Below are 21,412 nucleotides of genomic sequence, written 5' to 3'. Positions count from 1 at the left end.
CTCTGTGCCCTGTGTACATCCGAGAGCTGCAAATTGATGATCAGTGGGGGTGCCAGATGTCGGCCCACCACCGATGTGATATTGATGCCCTATCCTAAGAATAGACCATCAATATCACAAGTCCCCTAACACTTTTAATTAATCTCTACTCATTTAATTTTTTTTTTGTATGTTTTCCGTACTTTACTCCTTTTAATATGTACGCATTCCATTATCCTAGGCTGTTAGCGGGCATGTTACAAAGGTGATATTTTTCATCTTTCCTTTTAGAAAAAAACAAAACAAAGCTGTTAATAGCCGTCTCGCAAATGCATTTCTTACGTGTAAACAGCATTAGACTCTTGGAAACCCTGCTGTTACAATCTGCTACTGGAAGAGTTTAGCATCTGGAGATCTTGGACTAAATTAGTTTTTCAAGTATAAAACTTTGCCTTTATTTTTTTCAATTGCAAGAATAAATGATTTCCCAGTTGTTTTGCTGTTTTTTTTTCCTATTTAAGCAAAGTAGTCAAAACCTTGTACCCATAGCACAGTTTAGAAAAGCTCGTCCTGCTCCATGGCTGCCGTGTACAGCCCTGCATACATAAGGATGAGGCAGAAGTCTGTATTAGCCAAAGGACCAGCTGACTGAACAGATGCAATGCCGGAGGAGGCACCGCAAACTGAACAAGCAGGCAGCTGTAAATGAGTGAACCTGTGTTGAAATGTTAACATAGTGTTTAATCAGTGGCACATGAAGGCACTGAATAAAAAATGGATCTTCGAGTGTCCTTTCAAAACACACTTTAAGGACACGCTGAAGATGAAATCAGATCAGATTGTGCAACTGCTGCAGCTCAATTTATTGCATAAACAGACATAATTTAACAGTGCATTTTTTACTATATGACTCCAATTAAAGGGTTATTCTCAAGTTGTCTCTTGAGCAGCTCACAACTCAGCAGTCTCCTTACTTCCTGGTCTTTGGCATGGTGGGCTCTCATGTGGTTGATAGTTCTGGTGAATTCCAAAGCTGTAGTATTAGTAGAACTGTAACGCTCAGCACAAGTTCTGTTGTAACACATTTGTACACAATTTTCACTGTATTTACACAAAGGGATAACATGGCATTTGAACATGCACACAGCTGGGACAGTGAGAACTGCTTTGGGGGATTGTGATTCTTATAGGACTGATAAGAAGAGCTTTGTCAGGGGCTGAGGGTTAGTTGAGCAGATAACTGCTGTATAGAAATCAATGGGCTGGAGAGAGGTGGCTGGTATGTTAGGATTGGAACTACTGCGCATGCTCGGCCAGAGTCTGGTGGTCGTTCTCTTTGGAAATAAGCTGTACACTATGTAAGATAAAAGCTCTCATTATGAATGAAAGCTGATAATAAAAAAGTCAATTGTAAACTATATTATTTTCACGTGGTCTACTTACAACAACTTAATAAATTGAGAACACCCCTTTAAGGGTTTCTTCCACACAGGGTGGGTGATAAAAAACATGCTGATTGCTGGGCGTCCAGCAATCAGTGGAACACCCACTGATACTGAGAATTGGGCTCTGAAACTCATTATTAAAATAGAGCAATAACCACGCATGCTGCTCACCCCGTCACTTATTCTCTGTCAGATGCAGGAAATATTGGAACACCATTTGTAATGACTCTTCTAAATTTCTTGAAGTCACAAAACTCACTGTCGGAACATGTTTGCTTACGCAAAAAGCTCATCAAGACTACGTACCTGCTGCACCATCTGGCCTTAACCTTACTTGAATTGTATTTGACTACAAGGTGTCACAGCGTCCTCTCTCCATCCCCTCCACCTTGTCACAATTGGGTCTTTGTACCCCTTTTTGGGACTCTGGCTGTTCACTTCTCCTCCAACCTGGAGACACTGTACCTCACGTTGTGATCTAAGACCTGCTTTGATCTATATATTCTTTCCTTACAATATAGTAACATAATAGCATAGTAAAGTAGGTTGAATAAAGACCTAGGTCCATCAAGTTCAACCTTCTTCCCCCAATTGTACTCCCTACACTAACACTGCACTAACTTACTGGGACTAGGCCTCACAAATGTATTATTACCATTTTTGTTATTACTGCACTATTACAATTACAAATGAACCAGTTCATAAATTTTTTAATTAGTTTTATTTTTGTATTACTCTTATGGTATTACTAAAATCCCTGTACCTAAATTTGTTGATCCAGAAGAAGCCAAAAACCCCAGGACACATTCAGCCAATTTGCATCATGGGGAAAAATTTCTTCTTGACCCTGAGAAAAGGTGATCAGTCCTAGAAACCTGGATCAAATGTACTGTTATAGGTGTAACATTTTGTCTAATTTAACTGTAACCCACAATGTTATGTGCACTGAGGAATTCATTCAGCCCTTTTTTAAAAGCAGTTATAGTGTCGGGGATTGCCTGACAAACACTGGTAATCCCTGCATGTTTTGTGGTTGTCTAACAGCCAAGAAACATGTAGCTGTGGGGACTCGAACATGTCACTCGGGCACCCACGCTATTCGGTGCATACCCGAGCACCCTCAGCAAACTCTAGTAACAAGCACTTGTGCTCATCACTAGTTATATCTGTATATCTTACAGCACAGGTTTTAAAGAAAAAATGGCTAATGTAAATGCCCTCTTATGGCGCAGTCTCATACATCTGTATTGAATCCATGTATGTACATGCAGTTATTCGTGGGACAAGGAAGTATGCTTTGCAATTAATGGTAAATCTAGACTGAAGATAAACTTCGCCACAATCAGTCTGCAGGATTGTCTGCTTGGTCCTGAAAAAGGCCATAAGTAAAGACTGCCATACACCCTAGGTGGCTGTCAGCTGAACTGTCACTCATGCTGATAGCGCCCATACATACCCCTTCGGACTTTTTTTTTAACCCAGTAAACATCTTGTCAATTGTATTACACGCAGTAAAAACTACCGTAATAATAATCTAGTATACTGTCTCTTTTAAAGGGAATGTGTCATCCCAAAAACTTTTTTTCAACAATTGAAAAAAAATGTGACATATTAATGTTTAGAAAAAAAAATATTAACGTTAATATAAAATGTGAAAAATAACTCAAACACTTTTTTTTTTTTTATATTTTTAACACTAGCTGGAGCAGCTGCTATAATTTGTGTTTGAAAACCTAGTGTACTACTAGCTCGTATTAAGACTGCAGTAAGACTTCTGATGCTCTTTGCAGACGCAGCAGAAAAAGCCTCATTCTGATGTCCCTGTTCACACAGACGTCTGCAGCGTAAAGCCTCATTCTGATGTCCTTGTACACAGACGTCTGCAGTGTAAAGCCTCGTTCAGATGTCCCTGTAAAAACACATACGTCTGCAGTGTAAAGCCTCATTCAGATGTCCCTGTACAAACACATACGGCTGCAGTAAAGCCTCATTCAGATGTCCCTGTACACACAGACGTCTGCAGTGTAAAGCCTCATTCTGATGTCCCTGTTCACACAGACGTCTGCAGTGTAAAGCCTCATTCTGATGTCCCTGTTCACACAGACGTCTGCTGTGTAAAGCCTCATTCTGATGTCCCTGTTCACACAGACGTCTGCTGTGTAAAGCCTCATTCTGATGTCCCTGTTCACACAGACGTCTGCAGTGTAAAGCCTCATTCTGATGTCCCTGTTCACACAGACGTCTGCAGTGTAAAGCCTCATCCCTGTTCACACAGACGTCTGCAGTGTAAAGCCTCATTCTGATGTCCCTGTTCACACAGACGTCTGAATGATACAGTACCCTGACTGAGCAGAGCTGAGTCTGTGTTCCGAGCACAACAGCGTGATTATTTGTCTGCTGTGCTATGAACACATTTCGGGCAGCCTGGTATTTTACTACTTATAGCCTACAGAGCTTTTCTTGCTGCTGGATGGAATTACTGCTTCAGCACTGCTCTCACAGTGGGGCTGCGGCAGTGTCTTCTTGCAGCGGTGAGAACAGCTCGGTAGTTTGGCAGTAGTAGTACCGCCGCTACTTAACCTGCACTTTCAGCCTCTACCTCGTCGCCGCTACTGTCACTGATCGCCGTAGAACACTGTGTGAGCGGCAGGTGGAAACTATAGTCCAGAGCAAAGTCCTGGACTACAATAAAATGGCGCCCAACTCCTCCCACAGCTGAGAACTGGATAGCCCCGGGGACGTGCCCATTCACTGCTGAAGCAGCCACAGTATAGGAGATGGGGAAAGACACCACCTGCATTCTGCTATGCCCTGGGGCTGCCGTATTTGAGGTAAGTGTCATGTCCAGACAATTACACACCAGCACATCGAAATGGCAGTCGCCAGCGGCTGCCGAAAAAATTAATAAATAAATACATGCTATAACAGTACATACCATTTTGTATTAAAAAAAAAAATGTCATTATATAATCATAAATTATTAGTACAAAAATAAAAATTGCGACACATTCCCTTTAAAGCTTTATATAACAGTCATACGAGCACATAAATGGTGTTTTCTGTAAGATCTATTGGAAAGGCTGAATCTCACAGCTGGCGTCCACTGTTACAGCAGAATTTGGTTTACATTCCTCCTAAACCTTACTCTTCAATAAAAGATTTCCCAGCTCCCCACGAAGGCCCATTCTTAGTTCATGGCAGAAAACAACAGAGATATTTGCAGACACCGTAAAGGAGGTTGTAGCTTGTGAGTGTGTGTGTGTTGAAACTCCAGGCAGTGTATTTCAAGGTAAGATATCAAAGATTCAAAAGGTTTTGTAAGATGAATGTCTTGAGTGTTACATCATCAAAGGAAGTGGAGTTTCATGGAAAGAATTAAGGAAAATGTATTCTTTCAGTAAGTTTCCTATGTTTTTCAAAGTTTGCAACTTTATAAAAAACAGGTTAATAATGCAGATAAACCATGGAATTTGTAGGCTTCAGTCATTAAAGAAGCTCCCCTTGATTGATGGGCTGTGGGCAGGGTTTCACCACACATCACAGCCCAGCATCCACCATACACTTTTCCAATGAATGCAGAGGAGAAGAAAAGTGTGCAGTGGATGCTGGGCTGTGACGTGCGGTGTAACCCTGCCCACAGCCCATCAATCATGGGGAGCGCGTCACTGGGTCACGCCCGGCTGCCGCCGGAATAGATGTGACATCAGAGGCTGCGGCCGGTGGGGGGGTAATGTGATGCCTGGTGAGCAGTCAGCGATAGCGCCACCGACCAGCAAGAATCATAACACAAGGTACTTACAAAAATCTTATTTCCACCTTTTAAATTGACAGGGGCAGTCTGTATAGTAGTGGAAAACCTCTTTAATGTGAGTTTGTAATAAAAGGGGGGTCTCCTAGAATATATGTTCACTGGTAATCTTTAGTGTTGGCCGTAATGACTTTCGCTAGTAACTGCTTTTTATCATGAGATTTCTGCCTATTCATTAATGAGATATATATATATATATATATATATATATATATATATATATATATATATATATATATAGTGCCTACAAGTAGTATTCAACCCCCTGCTGGTTTGATAAGATGCAAATAAGTTAGAGCCTTCAAACTGCAAACGAGAGTAGGTTTTATGAACAGAAGCATAAATCTTACAAACCAAAAAGTTATGTTGCTCAGTTGAATTTTATTAAATTTTAAACATAAAAGTGTGGGTCAATTATTATACAACCCCTATGTTTAATATTTTGTGGAATAACCCTTGTTTGCAATTACAGCTAATAATCGTCTTTTATAAGACCTGATCAGGCCGGCACAGGTCTGTGGAGTTATCTTGGCCCACTCCTCCATGCAGATCTTCTCCAAGTTATCTAGGTTCTTTGGGTGTCTCATGTGGACTTTATTCTTGAGCTCCTTCCACAAGTTTTCAATTGGGTTAAGGTCAGGAGACTGACTAGGCCACTCCAACACCTTGACTTTTTCCCTCTTGAACCAGGCCTTGGTTTTCTTGGCTGTGTGCTTTGGGTCGTTGTCTTGTTGGAAGATGAAATTACGACCCATCTTAAGATCCTTGATGGAGGAGCGGAGGTTCTTGGCCAAAATCTCCAGGTAGGCCGTGCTATCCATCTTCCCATGGATGCGGACCAGATGGCCAGGCCCCTTGGCAGAGAAACAGCCCCACAGCATGATGCTGCCACCACCATGCTTGACTGTAGGGATGGTATTCTTGGGGTCGTATGCAGTGCCATCCAGTCTCCAAACGTCACGTGTGTGGTTGGCACCAAAGATCTCGATCTTGGTCTCATCAGACCATAGAACCTTGAACCAGTCTGTCTCAGAGAGTCCTCCAAGTGATCATGAGCAAACTGTAGACGAGCCTTGACATGACGCTTTGAAAGTAAAGGTACCTTACGGGCTCATCTGGAACGGAGACCATTGCGGTGGAGTACGTTACTTATGGTATTGACTGAAACCAATGTCCCCACTGCCATGAGATCTTCCCGGAGCTCCTTCCTTGTTGTCCTTGGGTTAGCCTTGACTCTTCGGACAAGCCTGGCCTCGGCACGGGAGGACACTTTCAAAGGCTGTCCTGGCCGTGGAAGGCTAACAGTAGTTCCATAAGCCTTCCACTTACGGATGATGCTCCCAACAGTGGAGACAGGTAGGCCCAACTCATTGGAAAGGGTTTTGTACCCCTTGCCAGCCTTGTGACCCTCCATGATCTTGTCTCTGATGGCCTTGGAATGCTCCTTTGTCTTTCCCATGTTGACCATGTCTGAGTGCTGTTCACAAGTTTGGGGAGGGTCTTAAATAGTCAGAAAAGGCTGGCAAAAGAGATCTTTAATCCACACATGTGAAGCTCATTATTCTTGGTGCCTGAACTACTTCTTAATACTTTAGGGGGACCAAACAGAATTCTTGTGGTTTGAGGGGTTGAATAATAAATGACACTCTGAATTAACTTTTAACGTTTTAAAAAAAACAAAAAACAAAACAAAATTTGCTGCAGTGCATTTCCCACTTCCAGGCTGATCTACAGTACAAATGTCACAATGCCAAGTTAATTCCGCATGTGTCAACCAGCTAAATCTGCAGGGGGTTGAATACTACTTGTAGGCACTGTATGTATGTATGTATATATATATATATATATATATATATATATATATATATATATATATATATATATATATATATATATATATATATATATATATATATATATATATATATATATATATATATATATATATATAGATCTCTATCTATCAAAAGAATGTAGCAGCACTCCATGTGGCCAAGATACGTCTTAACAGTGAAAATAATGAAAATATATATGTATATTGTATACAAACAGTACAGACCAAAAGTTTGGAGACACCTCATTTAAAGATTTTTCTGTATTTTCATGACTATGAAAATTGTATATTCACACTGAAGGCGTCAAATCTATGAATTAACACATGTGGAATTATATACTTAACAAAAAAGTGTGAAACAACTGAAAATATGTCTTATATTCTAGGTTCTTCAAAGTAGCCACCTTTTGCTTTGATGACTGCTTTGCACACTCTTGGCATTCTCTTGATGAGCTTCAAGAGGTAGTCACCGGAAATGGTTTTCACTTCACAGGTGTGCCCTGTCAGGTTTAATAAGTGGGATTTCTTGCCTTATAAATGGGGTTGGGACCATCAGTTGTGTTGTGCAGAAGTCTGGTGGAAATGCAGCTGATAGTCCTACTGAATAGACTGTTAGCTGCTTTTTTCTTGCCATAATACAAATTCTAAGTAAAGAAAAATGAGTGGCCATCATTACTTTAAGAAATGAAGGTCAGTCAGTGCGAAAAATTGGGAAAACTTTGAAAGTGGCCCCAAGTGCAGTTGCAAAAACCATCAAGCGCTACAAAGAAACTGGCTCACATGAGGACCGCCCAGGAAAGGAAGACCAAGAGTCACCTCTGCTTCTGAGGTTAAGTTTATCCGAGTCACCAGCCTCAGAAATCACAGGTTAACAGCAGCTCAGATTAGAGACCAGGTCAATGCCACACAGAGTTCTAGCAGCAGACACATCTCTACAACAACTGTTAAGAGGAGACTTTGTGCAGCAGGCCTTCATGGTAAAAAGCTGCTAGGAAACCACTGCTAAGGACAGGCAACAAGCAGAAGAGACTTGTTTGGGCTAAAGAACGCAAGGAATGGACATTAGACCAGTGGAAATCTGTGCTTTGGTTTGATGAGTCCAAATTTGAGATCTTTGGTTCCAACCACCGTGTCTTTGTGTGACGCAGAAAAGGTGAATGGATGGACTCTACATGCCTGGTTCCCACCGTGAAGCATGGAAGGGGAGGTGTGATGGTGTGGGGGTGCTTTGCTGGTGACACTGTTGGGGATTTATTCAAAATTGAAGGCATACTGAACCAACATGGCTACCACAGCATCTTGCAGCGGCATGCTATTCCATTCGGTTTGCGTTTAGTTGGACCATCATTTATTTTTCAACAGGACAATGACCCCAAACACACCTCCAGGCTGCGTAAGGGCTATTTGACCAAGAAGGAGAGTGATGGGGTGCTACGCCAGATGACCTGGCCTCCACAGTCACCAGACCTGAACCCAATCGAGATGGTTTGGGGTGAGCTGGACTGCAGAGTGAAGGCAAAAGGGCCAACAAGTGCTAAGCATCTCTGGAAACTCCTTCAAGATTGTTGGAAGACCATTTCCGGTGACTACCTCTTGAAGCTCATCAAGAGAATGGCAAGAGTGTGGAAAGCAGTCGTCAAAGCAAAAGGTGGCTACTTTAAAGAACCTACAAAGCATATGGTCTCACAAAGGGTCTGAGGATCTCATCTCGGTACCTAATGGCAGTCAGGCTACCTCTGGCGAGCACATGGAGGGCTGTGCGGCCCTCCAAAGAAATGCCACCCCACACCATTACTGACCCACTGCCAAACCCGTCGTGCTGAAGGATGTTGCAGGCAGCAGATCGCTCTCCACGGCATCTCCAGACTCTGTCACGTCTGTCATATGTGCTTAGTGTGAACCTGCTTTCATCTGTGTAGAGCACAGGGCGCCAGTGGCGACTTTGCCAATCCTGGTGTTCTGTGGCAAATGCCAAGCATCCTGCACGGTGTTGGGCTGTGAGCACAACTCCCATTTGTGGACGTCGGGCCCTCATACCACCCTCATGGAGTTGGTTTCTAACCGTTTGTGCAGACACATGCACATTTGTGGCCTGCTGGAGGTCATTTTGTAGGGCTCTGGCAATGCTTCTCCTGTTCCTCCTTGCACAAAGGCGGAGATAGTGGTCCTGCTGCTGGGTTGTTGCCCTCCTACGGCCCCCTCCACATCTCCTGGTGTACTGGCCTGTCTCCTGGTAGTGCCTCCAGCCTCTGGTCACTACGCTGACAGATACAGCAAACCTTCTTGCCACAGCTCGCATTGATGTGACATCCTGGATGAGCTGCACTACCTGAGCAACTTCTGTGGGTTGTAGAGTCCGTCTCATGCTACCACGAGTGTGAAAGCACAACCAACATTCAAAAGTGACCAAAACATCAGCCAGAAAGCATTGGTACTGAGATGTGATCTGTGGTCCCCACCTGCAGAACCACTCATTTATAGAGGGTGTCTTGATAATTGCCAATAATGTCCATCTATTGTCTATTCCATTTGCACAACAGCATGTGAAATTGATTGTCAATCAGTGTTGCTTCCTAAGTGGACAGTTTGATTTCACAGAAGTTTGATTTACTTGGAGTTATATTCTGTTGTTTAAGTGTTCCCTTTATTTTTTTGAGCAGTGTGTGTGTATTTATGTATATATATGTGTGTGTGTGTGTGTATGTATATGTAATATATAAAAATTTGTGTGTATATGTAATATATATAAATATATGTGTGTGTGTACATATGTGTATATAAAGTGTATGTATAAAAATTAATTTTTTTTTATAGATTGGGTTATGTTTGCCAGTACCATCAAACCCTTATACAGTCATAAAGAGAACCCATCACCTCCAAAAGTGTTTTTTACCTGCAAATATAGTGTTAATCTGCAGATTATTTAGATGTTGAAACAGAACCTGGTGGCACAATTTTGTAATGATAATGTAAAGACATGGCTGTAATGTCGTTGTAATAGCGATTACATTGATACCTTTGATGGAAAAATCTGCTTTGTTGTTCTTCTTTAATCAGCATATGACGTTTTCTTATTAGATTTCGGTGCACAGGGGCCGGACTTTTTCACGGGGTCTCCTCCTCCCTGTCGGTGATTTCCCGACCTTTCCGCCTGCTACCAGTCATTGAATTACAGGTCACTGCAGACATTTCAAAGATCGGAGGCAGTCAGAGGGGTCTTTAGTGCTATTTATAGTTTATATTACTATTCAGTATATGTTATACCATATGCAATCCAGGGAGAAGATGGAGGTGAGATGTAGTATTGTAGAATAGACATGGTGAATATGCAATAGACACCCTGAGGGCTTGCCTTCTGCTACTTTCAGTATGGATTACACAGAATGGAGGGGGGATGCAGCTGCAGCTTTTTTCCTTTAGAGACTGCATGCAGTAAGGGGCCGGGCCTGCACACTCCGCAGATGTAGCTACTTAGGCACAGATTCATCAAGACGGGCATTTTTCACACCGATCTTAATGAGTTTGCGGGTGGAGTGGACTAGGAGATGCACGCCTGTTAAAGAATCAGGCAAGGTGCAAAGTGGCGTGCTTCTCAGTGTTGACGAGTGGGTATTGCCACGCCCTATCGCATCCCCTTTTCTGCCCCAGCGTCGCCCACTTTATTGGAACTGGGCGAAACTACACGTTGCACAAAAATGTTGCTACTTTTCAAAGCAATTCATGTATTCGCTTTGATGAATTGGAGCCATAATTTCTAACCACACTGCCTTCGATATACATCCACATTTGTCTGAGTGATTGTGCGTTTCCTCCTCTGTAAGAATGCGCACTCTGTAACTAGTCGCCATTTATTCAATGGATTTCATCTAGGTATGGCTCACATTCTTCATAGCCATCTTCTGTCATAGAATGATTTATATTGTCAGACATACAGATGTCAGAACAGCACAAATAAGTCGTGTTTTTATTCAAAACTGTGAGTAAATCGCATGTTATTTGCAAGTACAATACTTTGCAGATGAGGTATTGCAAGGCTCCTTGTATTGTCACACAATTACTTTGTGCTCTCCTCACTCTCCTATAATGGCGTACATACAGAATATAATGGATTCCTTAGGTGTTTGCTCTGGCACGGGGCCCTGCATCTCTCTTATTATTGCGTCTTGTCATTCTTGATTTCTACACTCTGTAACCAATTTTAATGTATCGCAGAAACATCACCCTTTGTTTTCTTTAACCTTGAATAAATTGGCTTCTCTTCACAACGCGATGAAAATGTTGTGATGTGATCTTCCATAATAGACTCTTACATAAGCAGCAGTCTGATCTTTTATTCACAGTTGGTACTTTGTATATATCTATATATCTGCTGTGCTGGGCAAAAGTTTTAGGCAAATGTGGAAAAATTCTGCAAAGCAAGAATGCATTCAATAGAATTAAATAGAAGTGTTAATAGTTCATATCAATTAACAAAAAGCAAAGTGAATGAACAAAAGAGAGATCTAATATTGGTGTCCTTCATGCTGAGAAATAGAAGGGATACTTGTCCATAATGTTGTACCATCAGGGAGTCGTCTGGCTCCAAATTTATTCTGCAGCAGGTTAACGACCCCAAACATACAGTTAATGTCCCTAAAGCAGCAGTCCCAATAATCTTATTAGCCAAACCTATGTACATATTTAGTGTATTGTAGTGTGTGCTAATATATTTACCAATCGTCGTCTGCTCTGGTTTTCAGCGCTGCACCTGTTCTCTTCTCACTAATGTGACTTCTATTCGGACTTGCCGACAAAAGTGTGTGTGTAAGGCTGTGTGCCCACTATGCGTTTTTTAAGCATTTCCACAGCGGCAATTCCGCCGCAGAAACGGTTAAAAAACGCTTGGTAGAAGGTCTGCCATGTTCCCCAATGATAATCCGCATGTGCTGTGTACATGCTGTGGAAATTTCCGCTGCGAATTATCATTGCGGAAAAATCCGCAGCACTACCAATTATTTTGCGTAAGCGCTGCGTTTTTGCCGCCATTGACTTGCATTGAATCGCTTAATATCCGCATGACTACATGTGCACATGCGGATATTAAGCAATTCAATGTGCGGATGGTACCTGGGTCTGGAGAAGAGGAGACTGTCCTCCAGACCCAGGTACCATAGTACCTGTAAAAAAAAAAAAATATTATACTCACCTTCTGATGACCTGTTGTCTTCTATCTGGTACATCTTGGCTCCCCGGTGGCTCGCGATGGTGTAAAAGGACCTTCCATGAAGTCATTCAGTCATGTGACAGGTCACGCGACCGCTGACGTCGGCGGTCGCGTGACCTGTCACATGACTAAATGACGTCATGGAAGGTCCTTTTACACCACTGCGGGCCACCAGGGAGACCGGAGAAGGAGACCGGGGGCCATCGGAAGATGAGTATAATGTTGTTGTTTTTTTTATTTTTTACCATTTTTATTCTATTTTTTTTTAACTAACTTGGTCACACTATATAAAATCCATGCCGGTTGCATGGATTTATATAGTGTGACCAAGTTGTCAAGCACTTTCCAAGTGATGCTAATATCGCTTGCAAAGCGCTTGACAACCCGCATGCGGAATCGCATGTGCAAAACGCGTGACAAATGCTTGTCCCTGGCTGAAAAAACACATGTAAAATCCGCATGCGTTTTTTCTGCCAGGGAGATGAAGAAATGCTCAGGAAAAATCCGCCGCATTTCTGCATCGTGGGCACATAGCCTTATCGTTAAAGTGGGGGGTAATAGTTAAAGGCTTACAGAAAAATATCCTCTAAAATTTAACTTTTTCATTAATTTGCTTAAAAATATATAAATCTAATTATGCTTTATGTAACTAGATGCTACTATTAGAGATGAGCGAACCAGAACTTTAAAGTTCGGGGTTCGTACTAGACAGTTGGTGTCCGGTGCTGAACACTGCCTTCTCCCGGAAGTCTGTATTAATGTTCAGAGTTCTGAGAGAGATATAATCGGGTCCCCATACATTGCAATGGGGTTTGGTTTCAGGTTCAAGTTCGGGTAAAGTTCTAGTAACCGAACCGAACTTTGGACTAAAGTTCGAGTGGGGTACCAGAACCCGAACTTCCATGGGTCCGCACATCGCTACCCATGATATATCTGTAGATAGATAAATATTTTTTACGTAGATATTGCCACAGACAAATCAAAAATCAAATTATGCCCTAATGAACATGTAAGTATACTAGCAGCCCGAGTTCCGAAACAAATAAGTTTCGAAAGCCAGAAAAGTGTGCTCTACATAATAAAAAGTAACTCTCATTACCCATGTCTATTTACGTTCAGCCTTTTTACACGATAAACAACAAAGTTGTCATAATTAATAACTCCACATATAATTGGCCATGTCCAAACACGGGCTCAGGCAAATAAATGCCGACTCGTTCATTGTTTGTCCCTGAGACTTATTGTCATTGCAAAAGCCAGTTTTACTGGAAATTGTCGTCTCTTCAATTTAAATGGTAGTCCTGTTTCTGATGGACATAAATCAATTCTTGGTATAACTACCTTATCACCTTCAGCTGATCCTGTTAAAATCTCTACCTCAAGAACATTTCTATTCAATGATGTTACAACTAATCGTGTACCATTTTTGCTGATGTTTTTCTCGAACTCACCTCGACATTAAGCTCTTCATGTAGTAAGATACACTGTATATCTCCATAGTTGGCCCTTACTAACCGCGGAGGTTGACACCCTATAATCGACGCAAGTAGTGCCCTCGCTCACTGACGATTGACCCTATTATTTGCTAGTCTTAATTGATACTATTCAGAAATGTTGTATAATCAAGACTATAAATTCAGTCTTAAGCAATAAAAAATGAAAGGGCTTCATGATAGCATTAGATAAAGGACTCGCATCAAATGAACCAACCAGGATAAAAGGGCATAAGTAATTAGCAAGAAATCTAGTTTGAAAATACACTCATCTGCATCTCCTGCTGTATATAGCCTCGACGCGTTTCCCTCCATCATATGGGTCCTCAGGAGGCTCCTGGAAAGTAATGGCATCACAAAGATGGCTTCCATGATGAGCTTTGGCCAGATTGCAGAGACCAGAGGTCAGTCGTCGGTGAGCGGGGGCGCCATTTGCATTGATCTAGGGAGAGAGAGTTCGTATATTTAGTGGGGCATAATTTGATTTTTCTGTGGCAAGATCTATGAAAATAAATATTTAACTAAAGATATATTGTAGCATCTAGTTACCTAGAGCATGGTTAGATTTATATATTTTTAAGCAAATTTAATAAAAGTTAATTTTTTCTGAAAGCCTATTCTGAGTTGTTGGACCAAACTGGGATTTATGTTCAACCCGAAAGTGGCTTTTACAGGGATAAGGCTCCATACATACATTTTAAAAATGACTTCTGTTTCACTCATAAACCCAAGTGTAATCCATCAAGTCAGAATAGAATTCACATGAATGAGAAGAAGAAGAAAGGAGCGGCGCTGGGAACTGGAGAAGATGTCGATTGGTAAGTATATTAACACAAACTACATTAGCTTACACTAAGATTTACACAGGTTTAGCTAATAAAAAGATAGAGACTGCTTCTTTAAGAACTCTCTTCAGTATAAAGAAGGAGGAATCCTAGAAGTGATGATATAGCCTCCACAGAGCTGATCTCAACATCCAGACTGTCTGGGATTATATGAAGAGACAGAAGGATTTTCACAAGCCTACTTCCACAGAAGATCTGTAGTTAGTTCTAGGAGATGTTTGGAACAATCTCCAGGGCGAGTTCCTACAAAAACAAGTCACACAAAATATTGATTTCATTATTTAGATCTCTATTCTGTTCATACACTTTGCAATTTGTGAAAAAAAGTGGAAATTAGTTTTTTTTAAGTATAAAGCATTTTTGCTTTGCAGCATATCTTCCACACCTGCCTAATCGAAAGAGCTGTGAATGCCGTCTGGAAGGATTCAGTTCTGAGGGCTCCAATATGACCGCCACAGATTACTATCGTGGCTGATGGACTGGATCCTGTGAATTGATTGCTTCAACTCGATCATCTTTCCATGGTGTTGCCATTTTTCTTAACTCCTAAGCTCTTTCTTCTTATTACTGCAGTGACCGCAAATGAACTATGGAAAGGAGTATTGGCAGAAACTGGCGGAGGCACTCGAAGGGGGAGAGGAAAAAGAACCAAGAAGAGGATTAAAAGAAATCTTAACATTGGACAGAACATTGGAGATGGTACATCCAGCTTATTTCTATCTTTTATTTTTTTTCTTGATCAAAAGTTTATATTAGTTTGTTCTAAACCGTTTCTTTTTTTTTTTTTGTCTCAAGGGAAATCTGGACATCTTTGGCCAGGCTTGAATACCCCTATATTAGCAAGTGGTAAAACACAGGCTATAGCAAAGAGGGATCAACAACAGCTAGAAGAAATGCAAGCAAGGATATTTCAGGAACGGGACAACTTTGAAAAAAAACGGAAGACCAGAGTTAAAAGAGAAAGGGGATGGACTGGCCAAAGCTGGGGAGGAATCAGTATAGGGAACCCCGACCCTGGTCCTAATGGAGGTAAGAATGACAGCATAAAAAAATGTACCTGTGAAACTGACCAAGACAGGCTTCCATCTATATGCATAAAATGGCATTTTTTGGGAGGGAGGGGGTTGCTAAGTGATTTGTATAATGTTATAACAGACTACATATTGAACCCGTTCTACGCCCAGGTGGCGAGCATTTTTATTGGTATATGCTCCCCCTTTGTGGTCCATCCTCCCCCATCCTGGTATATGCTTCCTCCCACCCTGGTATATGCTCCCCCATCCTGGTATATGCTCCATCATCCTGGTATATTCTTCCTCCCATCCTGGTATATGCTTCTCCCCATCCTGGTATATGCTCCCCCATCCTGGTATATGCTTCCTCCCATCCTGGTATATGCTTCCTCCCATCCTGGTATATGCTTCCTCCCATCCTGGTATATGCTTCCTCCCATCCTGGTATATGCTTCCTCCCATCCTGGTATATGCTTCCTCCCATCCTGGGATATGTTCCCCCATCCTGGTATATGCTTCATCATCCTTGTATAAGCTTCCTCCCATCCTGGTATATACTCCCCCATCCTGGTATATGCTCCACCCATCCTGGTCGCCTATCCTGTGGTATATGCTCCCCCATCCTGGTATATGCTTCCTCCCATCCTGGTATATGCTTCCTCCCATCCTGGTATATACTTCCTCCCATCCTGGAATATGCTCCCTCATCCTGGTATATGCTCCCCCATCCTGGTCCCCCATCCTGGTATATGCTTCCCCCCTCCCCCATCATGGTATATGCTCCCCAATCCTGGTCCCTCATCCTGGTATATGCTCCCCCCATCCTGGTCCCCTATCCTGTGGTATATGCTCCCTCATCCTGGTATATGCTCCCCAAACCTGATCCCCCATCCTGGTATATGCTTCCCCCCTCCCCCATCCTGGTACATGCTCACCCATCCTGGTCCCTCATCCTGGTATATGCTCCCCTCCACCATCATGGTATATGCTCCCAATCCTGGTCCCCCATCCTAGTCCCTCATCCTGGTATATGCTTTCCCCCATCCTGGTATATGTTCCTCAATCCTAGTTCCCACTCCCCATCCATAAATAAAAAACACTCCTCACCTTTCCACCGCTCCCCTGCAGCACGTCACCTGCTTTTTTTTAAATAAAATGGCGCCAGAATCAGTGCCTGCGCATAGCGCAATCTCCGGCTCCATTTTGTTGAAGACCGATTTGCAGAGTCTTCAACAAAATGGCACCGGATAGTGTGGTATGCGCACGCGCTGATTACGGCGCCATTTTATTTTTGTCTGCGCTATGCGCAGGCACGGGCTCCGGCGCCTCAATCCTCCTCCTTCATCGTCTTCCTCCCTGTCTGGGATGTGTCTTTCTGTCCGGCCACACTGTTCAGGGGCAGTCTATAGAGGCTTCGGACAGAAGGACACATCCATAGTTATATTATAGATCAGAAACCATTATTGCATTGTTTATATATAGGGTGGGCCAGTTATATGGATACACCTAAATTAAATGGGAATGGTTTGTGATATCAACTTCCTGTTTGTGGCACATTAGTATATGGGAGGGGGAAAACTTTTCCAGATGGGTGGTGACCATGGTGGCCACTTTGAAGTTGGCCATTTTGGATCCAACTTTATTTTTTTCAATGGGAAGAGGGTCATGTGACACATCAAACTTATTGAGAATTTCATAAGAAAAACAAGGGTGTGCTTGGTTTTAACGTAACTTTATTATTTCATGAGTTTTTTACAAGTTTATGACCACTTATAAAATGTGATCAAAGTGCTGCCCATTGTGTTGGATTGTCAATGCAACCATCTTCTCCCACTCTTGACACACTGATAGCAACACCGCAGAGGAAATGCCAGCACAGGCTTCCAGTATCCGTTGTTTCAGATGCTGCACATCTCGTATCTTCACAGCATAGACAATTGCCTTCAGATGACCCTAAAGATAAAAGTCTAAGGGGGTCAGATCGGGAGACCTTGATGGCCATTCAACTGGCCCACGACGACCAATCCACTTTCCAGGAGACTGTTCATGTAGGAATGCTCGGACCTGACACCCATAATGTGGTGGTGCACCATCTTGTTGGAAAAACTCGGGGAACGTGCCATCTTCAGTGCATATAGAGGGCAACACATCATCATGTAGCAATTTCAAATATCCAGTGACATTGAGGTTTCCATTGATGAACAATGGCCCCACTATCTTTGTACCCCATATACCACACCATACCATCAAGATACGAGATGTGCAGCATCTGAAACGGATACTGGAAGCCTGTGCTGGCATTTCCTCTGCGGTGTTGCTATCAGTGTGTCAAGAGTGGGAGAAGAGGGTTGCATTGACAATCCAACACAATGGGCAGCACTTTGATCACATTTTATAAGTGGTCATAAACTTGTAAAAAACTCATGAAAGAATAAAGTTACGTTAAAACCAAGCACACCATTGTTTTTCTTATGAAATTCTCAATAAGTTTGTTGTCACATGACCCTCTTCCCATTGAAAAAAATAAAGTTGGATCCAAAATGGCCGACTTCAAAATGGCTGCCATGGTCACCACCCATCTGGAAAAGTTTTCCCACTCCCATATACTAATGTACCACAAACAGGAAGTTGATATCACCAACCATTCCCATTTAATTTAGGTGTATCCATATAAATGGCCCACCCTGTGTGTGTGTTTATGTATGTATGTACAGTTATATGAAAAAGTTTGGGCACCCCTATTAATCTTAAGCTTAATGTTTTCTTAAAATTGGTGTTTTTGCAACAGCTATTTCAGTTTGATATATGTAATAACTGTTGGACACAGTAATGTTTCTGCATTGAAATGAGGTTTATTGTACTAACAGAAAATGTGCAATCTGTATTCAAACAAAATTTGACAGGTGCATAAGTATGGGCACCCTTATCATTTTCTTGTTTTAAATACTCCTACCTACTTTTTACTGACTTACTAAAGCACTTTTTTTGGTTTGTAACCTCATTGAGCTTTGAACTTCATAGCCAGGTGTATGCAATCATGAGAAAAGCTACTTAAAGTGGCCACTTGCAAGTTGTTCTCCTGTTTGAATCTCCTCTGAAGATTGGCATCATGGGCTCCTCAAAACAACTGTAAATGATCTGAAAACAAAGATTATTCAACATAGTTGTTCAGGGGAAGGATACAAAAAGCTGTCTCAGAGATTTAACTTGTCAGTTTCCACTGTGAGGAACATAGTAAGGAAATGGAAGAACACAGGGACAGTTCTTGTTAAGGCCAGAAGTGGCAGGCCAAGAAAAACATCAGAAAGGCAGAGAAGAAGAATGGTGAGATCAGTCAAGGACAATCCTCAGACCACCTCCAGAGAGCTGCAGCATTAACTTGCTGCAGATGGTGTCACTGTGCATCGGTCAACTATACAACGCACTTTGCACAAGGAGAAGCTGTATGGGAGAGTGATGCGAAAGAAGCCGTTTCTGCAAGCACGCCACTAACAGAGTCGGCTGAGGTATGCAAAAGCGCATTTGGAGAAGCCAATTTCTTTTTGGAAGAAGATCCTGTGGACTGATGAAACCAAGATTGAGTTGTTTGGTCATACAAAAAGGCGTTATGCATGGCGGCAAAAAAACACAGCATTCCAAGAAAAACACTTGCTACCCACAGTAAAATTTGGTGGAGGTTCCATCATGCTTTGGGGCTGTGTGGCCAATGCCGGCACCGGGAATCTTGTTAAAGTTGAGGGACGCATGGATTCCACTCAGTATCAGCAGATTCTTGACAATAATGTTCAAGAATCAGTGATAAAGTTGAAGTTACGCAGGGGATGGATCTTTCAGCAAGACAATGATCCAAAACACCGCTCCAAATCTACTCAGGCATTCATGCAGAGGAACAATTACAATGTTCTGGAATGGCCATCCCAGTCCCCAGACCTGAATATCATTGAACATCTGTGGGATCATTTGAAGAGGGCTGTCCATGCTCGGCGACCATCAAACTTAACTGAACTGGAATTGTTTTGTAAATAGGAATGGTCAAAAATACCTTCATCCAGGATCCAGGAACTCATTAAAAGCTACAGGAGGCGACTAGAGGCTGTTATTTTTGCAAAAGGAGGATATACTAAATATTAATGTCACTTTTCTGGTGAGGTGCCCATACTTATGCACCTGTCAAATTTTGTTTGAATGCAGATTGCACATTTTCTGTTAGTACAATAAACCTAATTTCAAGGCAGAAACATTACTGTGTCCAACAGTTATTACATATATCAAACTGAAATGGCTGTTGCAAAACATCAATTTTTATAAAACATTAAGCTTAAGATTAATAGGGGTGCCCAAACTTTTTCATATAACTGTATGTATATGTGTGTGTGTATATATAAAGTTAATTTATTTGAGTTCTTCAATACAAAAAGTGAAACTCATATATAGAGTCATTACAGAGTGATCTATTTCAAGTGTTTATTTCTGTTAATGCTGATGATTATGGCTTACAGCCAATGAAAACACAAAAGTCATTATCTCAGTAAATTAGAATACTTTATAACAACAGCTTGAAAATTTTTTTTTAAATCCGAAATGTTGTCCTACTGAAATGTTAGTTCAGTAAATGCACTCAATACTTGGTCGGGGCTCCTTTTACATCAATTACTGCATCAATGCGGCATGGCATGGAGGCGATCAGCCTGTGGCACTGCTGAGGTGTTATGGAAGCCCAGGTTGCTTTGATAGCAGCCTTCAGCTCGTCTGCATTGTTGGGTCTGGTGTCTCTCATATTCCTCTTGACAATACTCCATAGATTCTCTATGAGGTTAAGGTCAGGCGAGTTTGATGGCCAATCAAGCACAGTGATGCTGTTGTTTTTAAACCAGGTATTGGTACTTTTGGCAGTGTGGACAGGTGCCAAGTCCTGCTGGAGAATGAAATTTCCATCTCCAAAAAGCTTGTCGGCAGAGGGAAGCATGAAGTGCTCTAAAGTTTCCTGGTAGACTGTTGCTCTGACTTTGGTCTTGATAAAACACAGTGGACCTACACCAGCAGATGACATGGCTCCCCAAACCATCACTGATTGTGGAAACTTCACACTAGACCTCAAGCAGCTTGGATTGTGTTGCTCTCTACTCTTCCTCCAGACTCTGGGACCTTGATTTCTAAATGAAAATTTGAACTCTGGGACCTTGTGGAGTGTGTCAATGACTGCCTTCTGGACATCTGTCAAGTCAGCAGTCTTCCCCATGATTGTGGAGCCTACTGAAACAGACTAAGGGACCTTTTTAAATGCTTAGGAAGCCTTTGCAGGTGTCTTTTGTTAATTATTTTAATTTACTGAGATGACTTTTGTGTTTTCATTGGCTGTCAGCCATAATCATCAACATTAGCAGAAATAAACACTTGAAATAGATCACTCTGTTTGTAATAACTATATAATGAGTTTCACTTTTTGTATTGAATAACTGAAATAAATTAACTTTTTGATGATATTCTAATTTAGTGAGATGCTCGTGTGTGTGTATATGTATGTTTGTTTATGAGAGTGACCAATTAGATTAACCTTTTAACACCCATGACAGATGTAGCCGTCATGAAGTATGTCAGGGACTTTGGAGCAGAGTAAGACGCCCGCTCAGCACAAAGCAGATGGTGGCTATAATATATAGCTACTATCTACCTCTAATAGCAGAAATTTGCTTGCTTGCCGTTCACTGCCATTTAACTTCTTAAATGGCATTGTCAATTGCTAACTTAGGCATTTAAGCACCACGATCTGGCCCAGACTTTAATTTGGGTGG

General features: G+C 41.9%; 1 protein-coding gene across 1 annotated transcript in view; it reads left to right on the top strand.

The window, feature by feature from the left end:
* MRPS5 (mitochondrial ribosomal protein S5) overlaps window positions 1-21,412 on the top strand; it is a 116,820-nt gene that overhangs the window by 51,224 nt on the left and 44,184 nt on the right. Inside the window, exons 3-4 of the mRNA XM_073672537.1 lie at window positions 15,181-15,306; window positions 15,403-15,636. Of these exons, the coding sequence (XP_073528638.1) occupies window positions 15,181-15,306; window positions 15,403-15,636 (360 nt within the window). The remainder of the gene's footprint in view (window positions 1-15,180; window positions 15,307-15,402; window positions 15,637-21,412) is intronic.

Source organism: Phyllobates terribilis, unplaced genomic scaffold, assembly GCF_046119375.1.
Source record: "Phyllobates terribilis strain yellow unplaced genomic scaffold, ASM4611937v1 Scaffold_3__8_contigs__length_932513732, whole genome shotgun sequence".
NCBI lineage: Eukaryota > Metazoa > Chordata > Amphibia > Anura > Dendrobatidae > Phyllobates > Phyllobates terribilis.
Note: the sequence above shows the minus strand (reverse complement) of the source record. Positions and strands in the feature narration are given on the sequence as shown.